The sequence below is a fragment of the Barbus barbus genome (genome assembly GCF_936440315.1).
Source record: "Barbus barbus genome assembly, chromosome: 10".
NCBI classification, from domain to species: domain Eukaryota; kingdom Metazoa; phylum Chordata; class Actinopteri; order Cypriniformes; family Cyprinidae; genus Barbus; species Barbus barbus.
The window spans coordinates 6849587-6863615 of record NC_136738.1 but is presented as its reverse complement, the minus strand read 5'-3'; the positions used below and the strand labels follow the sequence as shown (position 1 = coordinate 6863615).

Below are 14029 nucleotides of genomic sequence, written 5' to 3'. Positions count from 1 at the left end.
AAATACTGAGAATGTAATAGCCATGCAGAAATCAGCACAGAAAATGTGGAAAAACATTCAGACTGGGCCTAGACATTATGCACAAACCACATCTTAGATTTCATAATGCACATGTTTTTGTAATTTATCTTTAAGTAATACAGTATAATACAGATGAGCAGTAAGCTACATGCAACTGACAAATACAGAGAATATATAAATGCTTGCACATAACCCTCAATACAAAGATGCTTGGTCAATTTATGCAGGGTTGTCATAATCCACAATGTATTATGCAGTGAACAATGATGAAATGATTGATTATTCTGTTAATACAGAATAGATTTGAACATTTATTTAAAATAAAAAAGTAAAATATTGTTAAAATGAGTATCTGTGGTTGTTTCTGTTTTACTACTAAATTTATATATGTGTATGCTGTTGCAGAGCAAGGCAGCTTCTGTGACTGACATCTGCCTGGGGGTCATCATATCTAAGCAGCAACATATTTGGAATGTATTGTCAGTGTCAAATCACAACCAGTGTTATTTTTCTTTTGAGAAAACTTAGAAGAAACAATGAATTTTCAACTACATATTTTATGTGCATATGTAGAAGTTTACTGTCATTTTTAACTAATTTAATGCATCCTTGTTGACTATTAGTTTCTTTAAAAAAACCTAACTGACCTCAAACTTTTGAAGGTGAACTGTTTCACCTTCAATGGCATACATTTGAATAATCCATGTTAGTTAAAAAAAAAAAAAAATTGTTTTACGAGTAGGTGGTAATGGTGATTATTTTGCCTTCACTCAAACTTATATTTAATGAGAAAAATTACTTTTCTATGTTCATCCAGCTTTTTATTAAATACAGTAAAATGAGTTTCCTGATAGAGATTCCAAGGGCCTCACCCGATTGTTTAACTGAAAGATGAGGAGGAATAGTGTGTATCTGTGTGCTAATAATGTTATTGCTTGATAGCAACACTAGATGGTGCTGGGTGAATGGCAATGGGTAGAGCTGCGAGGTGATGGGCATTAATTCATTTGGGGCTCTTAAACAAAAATAGCCTCTTTAATACAAGAGAATGGAACATCTTCATGATGTTGATCACACTACAGACAAGGACACACATTACAAAATGAATCACTCTTTTGATTTAATTCTTTTCAGTTAATAAATCACAGTTGGCAAACAGTTTAAATAGGTTGAAAATAATTCTGAATGATTTGTAAAGCTCACTAATTTATTGAATGTTTTCTCACCATACAGCAGTAACAGTAAACAATTCTGTATTAAAGCCTGGGTAGGTTTCGCTGACCAGCCTCTGGTCTGCCTGTGTGCTTTCATGGGTTTTTTGGAGGAGGCTTTTTAGAGTTATTATGCAGGGAAGGTGCGATCTTGCTTTCAAAGCTTGCTTGTGTTTGTGTACTCATCATAACCTGCAGTAGCAGATTACAGTGTACATGTGATGCATACTGCATATCAGGGGTGTCAAACTTAGTTCCTGGAGGGCCGCATCCCTGCAGAGTTTTGTTTTAATTTGAATTCATTTGTAATCTTTAGAAAAAAATTGTACACTCCTGCTTTCAGTACCTGGTATTACCCCCTTCATTAGAAATCGCTTGTTATAACTGTCTGCTAGTCTCTAATAGTATGTTTGACATTTGTGTGCTGTTCAATAAAGGTATTTACACTATTACTGTTTTAACTCTAGATATAATCAATTAAATACTATATTGGTGAACAGATAACAGATAAAAAAAAAATTGCAGCATATGGAGAGAAAGGCAAAAGTAGGTAATGCAAAGAATGGCAGTCTCAAGGGTTAATAGCCTTAACGTTTTAATAAACAGTCTTAAAGTAAATGCCCATGTAAGTACCAATCTTCTGGTGCTCCTCAGGTGGCAGTCAAAATGACTGATATTATTATTATTATTATTATGCAGTAAAATTAATGTACCATATATTTGCTTGACAATGTTTTTATTTAATATTTTGTATTTTCTAGTGGATTTTATGGTAATACATTTATGCAGTAGTTATAATCCATTTATTGTCTATTGTCAATTTTTGAGCATAGAACATTTTCAAATCCAAATGTAGTAAATCTTGAATGCTTTGGAACACAGACTTAAGTTTGATCTCTTTTTTTAGAAGACTCTTGGCAGATTATTGCTTAAGTGTAAAAGATAAAAAAAAAAGTGAAATAATTTTTTTTAAAGTTTATTGATATGACAATGCACAAAAATACTATTTTCAAATTTCATATGAAATATATTGAGGCTGATATCTCCAAAAAATTAGCTTTTAATAAGATTTTGTTTAGATGCAGTACCATACAGTGACTGAAGAAGGATAAGAAAGTCACACAGATTCTCAAATCCATCACAAAACATTTAAAAACTGCGCACATTTATCATAACCCACAACATTGCTTTCTTCTATACAGAGTTACCATAATGATAAAAAAGTGACAGTATACTGGCTTTATAAAACCAGTGTCTTTTAGTGGTTTCAGTCATGCACTGCGTTTTTGCAAAGGAAGCATTTTCCTCTGTGCTTTCATTGTGAGATCAGCCCAACATAATTGAGCACAAAAAAAAAAAAAAAAAGAAAAAAACCCACAACCACTGAATTATGATTATTCAACAGATCTGCTCAGAGCATCATGACTTCCTGTCTACCATGCAAATGTCTAAACAGCATGTGTGGTGATCTGACTCGGTGACCACAGTTGCTGTTGCTATTGAACTGCCTGTGAGCAACTGAAAAGAGTGAATAAGTAAAGGTCATAAATTGAATGGCATACAATTGAAAATATAGCATCATCGTAACTATAACATGTTGAACATGTTGTAGTTCTGTTCTGATAGGACAATGGACAGCAGGGTGAAAATAAGGTTAAATAATAGCAATACTTAAAAAAAGGAGAAAATGCTTGTATGTATTTATGTTGACTTCAAAGACTGTGCAAACAAAGCTACTGGCACTTTTTTTTTTCTTTCACTCAGCAGAAATTTGCATGGACAGGTTGCATGACATTTTCATCCTCAAAAACCAGGAACAAAACTAAGAGTTATAAAATGCAAGCTAGGATACATGAAATATGTTTTCAAAAGAGATTAAACATGGCCACAGTGTGATATTTGCAGTGAATTAATAGTTAAGAGTATGAATCTAAACTCAAGAGATCCTCAAACTATAAAGACGAGCTTGTTAAATCTGTCATGGCCACATAAACAAACCTTTTTGTTTAGTTTGATAGGATTCTGTGTTTGGTCACCACTTGATGTATAGTATAAAATCAAGGCCCTGAAACAAAACCAGTTGAGAGCCACTGGTTTAAATATTCTACTTATCTTGCCTCTTATAATAAATATAGTTATAGCAATACAAATCCTTGAATTTAGGGGTAAGTTAACTTTGTTAAAATAGGCTAGATATCCCTCAGTAACAACATTTTGTGTATGTAATTGTGCATTACTGCACTAATACAGTTACTGTGCTAGACAGACTAGGAATGATCCTCTGCAGCCGAAGTTACCTCAGGCATGGGAGTAAGAGGGTTATTTTCAGCCCACAGACAGTCTTCCTTCTTTTTCAGTTCAGATTCCCTTTTGTGATCCCTTATCAACAACAATATTATGACCAATACAAGAACGCAAATCAGAGGAATAGTGACCCCCAGAGTCGTTCCCAATGGGTCTGTCTGTTTTTCAGAATCACCTGAGAAGGCAAATCAAATTTTAGATATTAGCTTTTTGGAAATGACAAATATTTGTTTGTATATACACAAGATTTATGGATAAACATGCTTTAAGTGATTTTAAAAATACTATTAGGGTTAGTGTTTTCATTATGTAATTCCCGGCAGCTCCAGAGTGATTAGTCATTTACAACTAAAGTGCATTCATTAAAATGTGTATGTAGTTCCGGGCAATCTTATGTTAGCCAAGAAACTGCCATTAAGTTGAATGAGAATGCTAACAGATAGCCTTCTCCAGGTATATATGACCTCCTTTGAGTTTACTGACTTTCCACTGGAAGGTCGGGTTAGGGGATGTGTTGTTGAGGTGACCATGAGTTTGCTAAGATCCAGGATCAACATCTTTTTTTAGTCCTAGATCAACATTCCTGACAGAAACAGTTCAACCCTGAACCCAAACCCTTACCACAACCTACCCCTAAAATCAGAAGGAAGTTATAGGTTGATGATGTACTAAACAAGTGGCTGATGGCCCCGACACTCGCCAACGGTTCTCACCAATGGCTTAATGGCTTGGTGTGTCTTGACCTTTAAACTGACCTGATTTACATCATCTGATCATTAGGAAAGAGTTCCATGAACTGAACTGAGCCTGTAAGAAAAGAGAGACCAGTGCCAAGAATCCCCAGGTGTACAAGACCCTAACCCTGACATGAGCCTTATCCTTACCCTAAAATCTGACGGGTTGGTCTGATTAATAATTTGGTGACTAAAGCCCAGTGGTAATTGTCAATTATTAATTGCTTACAACAGGGGTTCTCTAAAAACATGGATAGTTACCTTCAGTGTGAACATAAATGGAGAGCTCTCCAGATTTATCTGAAGCCAATTTCTTCCAGGTGTTATCAGTTAGAAGCCACTCCTCAACCTGACAGTAGTATTGCCCCATATCAGTGGGGCTGATCTGTGGCACAGTCAATTTATAGTGTGTGGCAAGTGGTCGGCCAAACACCAGATATTTATAGCTAATAGCACTTTGTAAGATACCGTCATGCCTGGCGGTGAATATTACGACTGGTCCTTCTTCCTGAACCTTGAACCAGGTGACCTCAAAGGCAGACTTATCACTGGATTGTGAGTCAATGACACAGTTCACGGTGAACCCAGCCTGATGATTTGTAATGTTGAGCGTTTGGTTGACCTTCTGAACATGCAGTTTACTTTCTGTTTAAATTAAAAAACAAATTCAAAGATCAAACAACAAGAACAAAACATACAGACACATCTAAGGAAGATCCTGTGTTGATAGTCATAAGCAATATGACAGGGTTTTGAAAGTCAATAGTTAGACTGCACTAAGAGATTAAACATGGACAAGATGTAAATGGTTGTATTACCGATGCGGCGAACTGTGACCATAGTTGAGCCTGATTGGTCTTGGGCCATTGGTTTCCACTTGCCCTCACAATCAAACTGGTACTGCTCAACTCTGCACTGGTAGCTTCCACGATCAGCCATATCAGAGTTTAATACTGCCAGATGGAAAGTACCAGAAGCAGGTCTAGAGAAGCGTAACCTGTCCTGATACTCTGTATTGTACTGTAGACGACCATTATAAGAGTAGGACAATAATGGTATCCCGCTAGTTGACTCTGGTCTGTTAAATACCCATCTGAGACTGTAGAGATGAGTAGGGTCCTCTTTTCCTACATCCAGGGAGCATTCAAGATCAAACTGCTCTCCTTCTTTAATAACAAGACCCTTTTCCTTCTTGTCCATGGCAAAACGGCCCTCTTTTTGCCTTTCCTCTGTGTCCACATGGACGAATATATTCCCAGACTTGTCTTCACCTATCCTTCTCCACTTGTTTGGAGCTGTCTGAATCCATTCAACAACCTGACAGTGGTACAGGCCAGTATCAGTGGGGTTGACGTTTAGCACTGTCAGCTTATAGTGCATGCCTCTTGGGTGTCCAAACACCAGATCTTTATCATTGATTACACTGTGTAAGGTACCATCACGGCTGGCATTGAACATTATGACAGGTCGTTCATTTCTCTGACCCCTGGACCAAGTCACCTCAAACACAGATGCATCACTGGACTGTGATTCAATGACGCAGTCAATGGTGAACCCTGCTTGTAGATTGCTAATGTTTAGGCTTTGTTCTTCCTTGTGAACTTGCAGTTTGTTCTCTAATTTTATAGAAAAAAAATCACCATTAATGTTCTTCACAATTTTCTGATGATTTCAGAATTCTAAATTGAAATTTAGAGTACTCACCTATTAGCTGAACAGTAACATTGGTAAAACCTGACTTGTCGCTTGCCTTAAGTGACCATTGGCCTTTACAGTCCAGCTGGTACTGTTGAACTTGACAGTAGTAGCGCCCCCTGTCTTCCTGGATAGATCTATGGATAGTCAAGTGAAAGGCACCCACTTCTGGGGTGAAGAAGTGGAGTCGTCCCTCAAGCTCTGAGTCAAAGCTGTTGTACTTCAGACGGCCATCATGACTATATGTCAGAAGTGCCACACTGGAGGACTGATATCGGTCAAACATCCAGGTAAGGGAGTAACGAAGAGTGGAATCAGACCCAATACCATCCACTGAGCATTTCAACATTAGCTGCTTTCCCTCTTCAACCTTCAGCTGAGTGCTAGCTTTATTCATTTTGAAATCATTGGCTGAAACCAACAAGACAACAAGTACAGCATCAGTAACTGGATCATGAGTTTTTTTTTTTTTGGTCTGAATTGTTTTAATTATTCAAAAATACATAATTCATAAATGCAATTATTTATTTTTAAATTCAATGCCCCACTGATGGTTAGGTTTACAGATGGAGTTAGGTTTCTTTTCTAAAAATTTAATGTTTCCATACAAATTACATGCTATGTAAAAAATTACCAACTTGTAAAAGTTGTTATTTTTTTCTCATGAGATTGGGTTGGCTGAATCTCATTATAATCATAATAAAATGTTTAATTAAAAAATAATCTTTATTGTTATTCCTTAGAAAACTGCAGTGAAGTTGTTAAAAATATTAGAAATATTTGAAACACTTTTGAAATCATACTAAGTACTTTTCTAGGAATTTGACATACATTTTAGACTTGACTCTCATTCGACCTTTTTTTTTCCAGGACCCTGCATCATAATCAATTAAAAACTTATTTTTGTGTAGAATAAAGCAGTTCAGTGAAAATACTTTTTCAATGAAGTAAATGTGTTTTTACCTTTCTCTTTGACAACCAGCTCTGTGGAAACAGACATTTTCTTTAGGGAATACCAGTCACCAAGAGGATCCTGAAGCCACTCTTCTACCTCACAATGATAATGTTCACTGTCAGATGTTCTGACCTGTTGGAGAGTCAGCTGGAAGTTCTGTTTCTGTCTTATTTCCATACGGATCCTATGGTCCATCTCTAGGCCAGCTGCAGGGCCAAACTTGACAACAGCATCTAGGTCCATAGTTAAGAGCATCTGGGACCCAAACATCCATGTTATCGTGAAACGAGACGTATTTGTGGTTGTCCTCATGACTGAACATTCAAGCTTAGCGTCAGTGTTGACAATGGTTTCCAGACGAGAGGTGGGTGAGTACAGGCTCATCTTGCTGTCTGATGTTAAACATTACAAAGTGAGGAGGAAAGAGAGATCAAACTGTTGAATTTACAGTTATCTAAATGCTTTATTAAAAAAAAAAAAAAAAAAAAGTTGTTCTGGACATGTGCAAAGAGAACATACTGGCAAAAGTGCTCTGGGAAAGGACATTTACAAATAACCTGTCATTTAATTTATATGTGTCTCTTTTGTAATAGCCCTTTAGTTATATGTGACCCTGGACCACAAAACCAGTCTTAAGTCACTTATATTATATTTGTAGTATATTTGTAGCAATAGCCAAAACTACACTGTATGGCTCAAAATTATAGATTTTTCTTTTATGCCAAAAATCATTAGGACATTAAGTAAAGATCATGTTCCATGAAGATATTTTGTAAATTTTCTACTATAAATATATCAAAACTTAACTTTTGATCAGTAATATGCATTGCTAAGAACCTCATTTGGACAACTTTAAAGTCGATTTTCTCAGTATTTTGATTTTTTTGCACCCTCAGATTCCAGATTTTCAAATAGTTGTATCTCGGCCAAATATTGTCCTGTCATAACAAACTATACATCGATGGAAAGCTTATTTATTCAGCTTTCGTAGGATGTATATATCTCAATTTTGAAAAATTGACCCTTATGACTGGTTTTGTGGTCCAGGGTCACATATATATTAGTGTGTCACTTTATTGCTCATTTGTGTTTGTGCCGCCTTAAACATGACCTGATGTCCATAGTTAACAGTAAAAAATTCATAATTCACCTAAAAAAATTCACCTCAAATTAGTCTGAACTACAATAAGTGGAAGGGCAAAACAAGACCTTCTTTGCTTCCCGCCAGTTATCTTACACATTTTTTTTTACAAGTTTTATACCAAATGCTAATGTATTAACAGAGTGATATTAAAAGACCAAATTCAGAATACATCTTATTGATGATACATACTATATATATACTACAGGCAAGCAGATGTGCCCAGAACTATGCAACACACAAATGTTTCAGGTTAAGAATTTTTCCATAGAAAACCATGATGAAGAAAAAGCTTAATGTGAATTTTTCTGTTGTGTTCATATTTTGGACTCATCAGCTTGCCTGTAAAGAGTATGCATCTTAAATAAAGTGGCTATACTTACCTTTTAAAATCACTGTCTTAGAACATTAAGGCAGGATAAGCAGTTTTCATCTTAAGAGGAGTGTCTCTTCTATTTTGTGACTAAAAAACTGTGACTGGTGCTGTATAGGGGTCACAAGAGCCAAAAGAGCTTGCAGCTTGTTTATATATAATTGTTTTCTTCTTTAGACTGGTGAAATAGTCCAAATATAGATGGACAGATGTAAAATTGACAAGCCTGTGCTGCAGTTCTGTCAATGTTTTGCCCTCCAAGTCTCCGTACCAATCAAATTACTAAAAATATTGTTCATTAATATTACTCAATACATATTTGTGTAATTACACTGTAACATTTACAATAAAATATGACCAGAATGGGATATGGGTAATATTATGGGAAAGGGTAGGTTTAACAATTAGTTTAGGGTTGTAGTATGGTCAAAATTCTGATTATATGTGTAAATTTATGCAGGTACTTCACAAGGTGCATCCTGGGATTCTTTTAAGGAAATATGCTGGACATTTGTTGATTGTTTCACCATGCAGTCAAACTTATACATATTAAATTAGAAAGAAATTATTCTAAAATCTTTTTTTTTCTTAAGTCCTATGCATTTAGGGGGGGAAATCTGAGTATAAAGACAAGAGTATGTCCAATATTTGATGCAGATTGAACCTTACATACATTATTTTTGAATAAATAGCTGTATTTACCAGGTTTTTGTACAGTCACAGCTAACAGGTTGGAGGTAATCTTGGCTTTCTGTACATCCTTTTGATAGGCATCAACTTGACACTGGTACTGTCCTTGTTGTTGCTTGCTGACTCTCGGCACCATGAGACTGAAAATAGAGTCTGTCTGCAATGCTTCAATGGAAAGCTGATAGTTTCTCTGATCTGCTCTCCAGGCGATTTCTCCAGTGTGGCGTATGGACAAAATATTTGTTTGAACAGTTGAATTCTGGGGCTGAAACATCCAGCGTACATCCAAAGACACTTTAGGCCCTCTGACTGTGCATAGCAGTACTACTGGAGAATCTATAGGCACATTTGTTGTACGACTTTTCAGGGTAACCTTCATTTGAGATTCTGAAAAGAAACATCTGCAGTGATTATTTAAATGCTAATATCAGTAACAGTACAAATTTGAGCAAATTACAAAGAATTTTTGGCTGAATGTCTTGACAGTTTTCCCTGTTACTGAGAATAATGTGTGATTATATAGTAATCTTACCAACAGAATTAACTATTATGGCTTTTTGCTGAGATTGCGTGTTGGCTTTCTTCATCTCGCCATTGGTCTGTACTGTCCATTCAGACACAATGCACTTATATTCGCCGCTGTCAGATGTTGCAGATGCACCAATCTCTAGAATAAAGTTTCCAGCTGGAGAATGAAGTGTTTGAACATTTCTGCTCTGATATCTTGCCTCAACATCTTTCATCACTCCCTCATTGGTCAGACTAATGACGTCACTGAAGGAAACCCCCGAGTCTTTCTTGTGTTGCCATGACACGGATAAAGGACCTTTGAATCCTGACACTGAGCAGGTGACCCGTAGTGCATCTCCCTCAGTTACTGCATCCTGCAACACCATGACCACCGCCAGATCACTCTCTGACCAGACAGGCAGAAAGAAAAAAAGACAATGTCAGTGTCTCAATGCAAGCATTTTTTCCGTGAAAACTGTGACTAGATTATTGACAGCAAAGAATGCAAACCAATGCCTATTATTTCAAGGCAAGCATCACTGTTATTGTCACTCATAACTTTAAACAAACAGAACAATGTCTGTATAGGAGGAAAATTGTATTGTTAATTACCTTTAGCCGTGATGCTCACAGTCTCTGGACTGGATATTTGTTTTTGTATTTTTTTGAAAGTGCCATCTTCATTCATGTTTTCCTGCCATACTTCACACTGGTATTGGCCCTGGTCCTCAGCCCGAGCTGAACGGATGGTCAGCAGGTAGTCCATCTGACTGGTTTTCACTACTCTCATCTCTGCTGCATTCTCTCTCTCTTTGTAGCTGTCAAACATAGTGAGAATCCCAGAAGATCCAATCTGGGCCACTTTCTGCTGGTTCTTCAGCCAAGTCACCGAGAAGAAATGACCAGGACGGTTCTGTGCATTCACATTGCAGTGGATGTCCAATGCAATTCCCTCCTGTAGTGGCCCCTTTGAAGCCTTCAGATAAACACTGAATGAATCTACATCAGGGACCACTTTTGAGACACAGGAAACAGCATGAGATCAAACAGGTTCTCTTACACAATTTCCTGTGTATGACTGTACTCATACACACTCAGGCATTACACCAGGTTCTGACCTACATAGTTACATATGAGATCTGTTGTACATTACTATACTACAAATATATCTGTCATTTGGTAGAAGCTAGAAATGCAATCATGGGCAGGCTGTGTGACCTGCCTTCATCCTCAAAATCATTCACAAACTACTCTAGGTAACAGAAAATATGACACAGAATGCATTAACACAAGGGTTCAATAATTGTTTTTTTTGTTGTTTGTTTTTTCTGCTGTGAGTTATTGATTGAAATGAGCATGAAACTATTACAATTTAAGAGATACTTATAAAAGTGGGTAGATAAATGGGACTAAATATCAAATTTGACTGTAAGGATATTATTGTTACTTTCGTACATTAAACTTTTTCCTAGACACTAACTTCGTACATACAATTTTTCCTAGACACTAGGTGTAAAATCTGTCTCCTGAAGTAAAATTCAGTTGAGAACCTAAATTTTGTAAATTACAAAATATGAATCTCACCAATTCGTTTAATCTCCACATTGCATGCTGTGGTGGATTTGTGGGCAATCTGTGTCCAGGCACGGTCTGGGTCTTGGATCCATTCAATGGCTTTGCAGAAGAACTTCCCCTGGTCTGACTGCTGCACTAGAGGCATCTTCAGTCTGTAGGTTGTGTCCTCCACCTTATCCATGCTGATAAGACCAGCATGATAGCGATCCTCAAATCCAGCTCCTGGTTTTACAGTCAGATCTTTGTCCAGAGTAATGATTGGCCGGGGGTTTTCATCCTCTTCACCATGGAGAAACCAGGTGACTGACAGATGAGTATGTTGAAAAGTCTGGCTGGAGACTTGGCACTCAAGCTGAAGAGGATCACCTTCAGACAAGCTCTGAGAGGGAGAGCCAGAGTATGATGCCTCCAGAGTGTCTGCAATCACTGTGGATAAAACAGTCAGTTTTTTTTCCTTTTTTGTCATTGAAAATGTTTTAACAAAGTAAAAACAAAAGTGATTGACCTATATGCATTTTTCAATGCAAATACTAACACCTAGAGAACTGATATCAGCTGATATTAAATCAGTGACTGATGAATGATACAGTAGTGTTTAATATAAATATAGCTTAAAGCCGATCACCTTCTTTTGGGATACATGGGAATGTTAACGGATGTTAAATGATGGATTTCTCTTTCAATAATCTCAACATGCCAAATCATCTCATTAATACTCAAAATAAATAAATATCTTACCATTAAGCTTTGCTTCATCATCATAATCTCCGTAATATGCACCACCTGTGTGTAGGGTCTCACAGAGCAAATCACCTGCATCATTCTCCTGCAAATTTGTAATCCTCAAGAGAACTGAAGATCCTGACAGCCTTTGAATCTCAATCTCTTTACTTCTTACTCTACCGGAGAACATTCCGTAGGCAAAGTCTGGGTCACTGGTACTGATCATATTTATACTGCTTGGTTTCTTGACAATGAATTGAAAATCCCGGTTAGTTGGGCCTGTAAACCCTGTAACATTACAGGATATGGAGATGGGATATCCTTTCACTCTATACAGAGGACCTTTCTGTATCTGGACCTCAATCTGACCACTGCACAGATCTGTGTGGAGAGAGACAAGACAGGCAAATCTCAAAGAGATATTTTACCCAATATTTAAACATATTGTCATAATTTAATGTTCCAAAAACATGACTTAAGTTAATTTTTTTAATTCACACTTCTCTTTTCCATACAATAAAGTGAATGGCAACTGGAGACATTGACCTCCAAAAGATATGATTCCTGCACTATATATTCCAAGTCTTCTGAAGCCAAATGATATTTGTGACAGTATTAGTTCCTTCTTGTCTTGTCATGACAGAGCAAGGTTGAATATGTGGAAGTGCAAATAAGATTTAAGAGCTTCAGCAAAGTGAATTTTCAGTTAATAACCCTTAAATGTCACAAAGCTTCAAAAGCTATATTTCACAAGTCGTAAAACCACTTGTATGTAACATTTATGGTATTATATAGTAATTTTTGAAGCCTTATACAGTTGTGATCGTAATCACCATTCACATTCATTGTATGGAAAAGTTAAGCTTGAATGTTTGCTAGCCTTTTGCATTTCACATTGGATTGGAGTCAACATGAGGGTGAGAAAAGTACATATTGTCACAAAACTTATTTATCCTCAGAGAAAATAATTCAAGGTTTGTATTTGTGATTCAGTTCAGTCTTACCCCACTGCAGGAGTCCTGTGAGACACAACAATAGTTGCAGGTTCCACTTTTGGCACCAAAAGTCTACCATCCTTAAACAGATCGATCCTTTTGCTTTCTCTCTCATCTCCAAGTTGATATATGTTTCACTGAGAGCGCCTAAACCTGATATATGTCCTCTGAAGCAAGTGACTGTGACACATCAGATAAAGAGGAAGCAACTGTGATGATATTGGTTTCCTGTCGTCTAGCACAGCACTGATCTTCACACTTGCATCATTCTCCTCAAATTTGTCATCACTGTTCATGTGAACAGAGCATTATTCTTTACAGGTATACCATTAATTTCAAAAAGATCACAATTGGTCACACTCTTAAAGGCATAGTTCACCCAAAAAAAGGACAATTCTGACAACAAAGACTTATTCTGACACCTTTAGTTCTTCTAAAACGGTTTAAAACACCTTTAATGTCTTTTCATGTTCAAAAGTCTTTTATTTAACAAATATTACATTTGTCTATGTTAAAGACAGTAAACACCACGAGTACTACTTCAGAAAGCAGAAAGTGTCCAACCGTATTTCTCAGTTTTCAGCACCTCCCTGACTACAACCGACAAATCTTGCAGATTGGTCAGGCAAGCATTAGTCGAATGCACTTCTTTGCTAATGCCATGGTATAGGTGTAATAGATGTAACATCTCGGCCCAAATTTCACCTTCTACTGTAGATCACCGGGGGGGTGCCCTCTCCAGAATATCAAACTGTCACTCTAGTTCCTGTCACATTACTTCCTGGTTGTTCATATTGGGCCACAGAGTTTTCTCTCTCACTTTTTGTGAAATATTGGTTATCTAGACCAGGGGTGTCAAACTCAGTTCCTGGAAGGCCGCAACCCTAAATAAACACACCTGATAGGTAAATAGAAAATTGTATTTAGAAAAAAAGCTTAAGTATCAATCTTCAAATTTGATTGACCTGTTGGTGGTCCAAGACATTTCACTGTTTGTATTACTCTGTGCTCACAATATTCTAGATTATGTATGTGGTGCACAGTAGAAGGTTGGGGAATGGATTGATCTGAATTGAGGAGCATATTTTTTGAAAGCCCTCAA

The 14029-nt window shown here is 36.8% G+C and overlaps 1 protein-coding gene across 1 annotated transcript; it reads right to left on the bottom strand.

Moving 5' to 3' along the window:
• Positions 1 to 2201: 2201 nt before the first annotated feature.
• Positions 2202 to 13113, bottom strand: LOC306875855 (immunoglobulin superfamily member 2-like). Its single transcript, XM_079426604.1, has 11 exons — positions 12937 to 13113; positions 11948 to 12313; positions 11219 to 11635; positions 10247 to 10648; positions 9657 to 10040; positions 9137 to 9511; positions 6929 to 7312; positions 5975 to 6376; positions 5089 to 5886; positions 4532 to 4915; positions 2202 to 3711 (listed from the first exon to the last, which is right to left on the bottom strand). Exons 1-11 carry the CDS (start codon positions 13040 to 13042, stop codon positions 3500 to 3502), a joined length of 4230 nt encoding a protein of 1409 aa, XP_079282730.1. The 5' UTR covers positions 13043 to 13113; the 3' UTR covers positions 2202 to 3499.
• Positions 13114 to 14029: the final 916 nt, after the last annotated feature.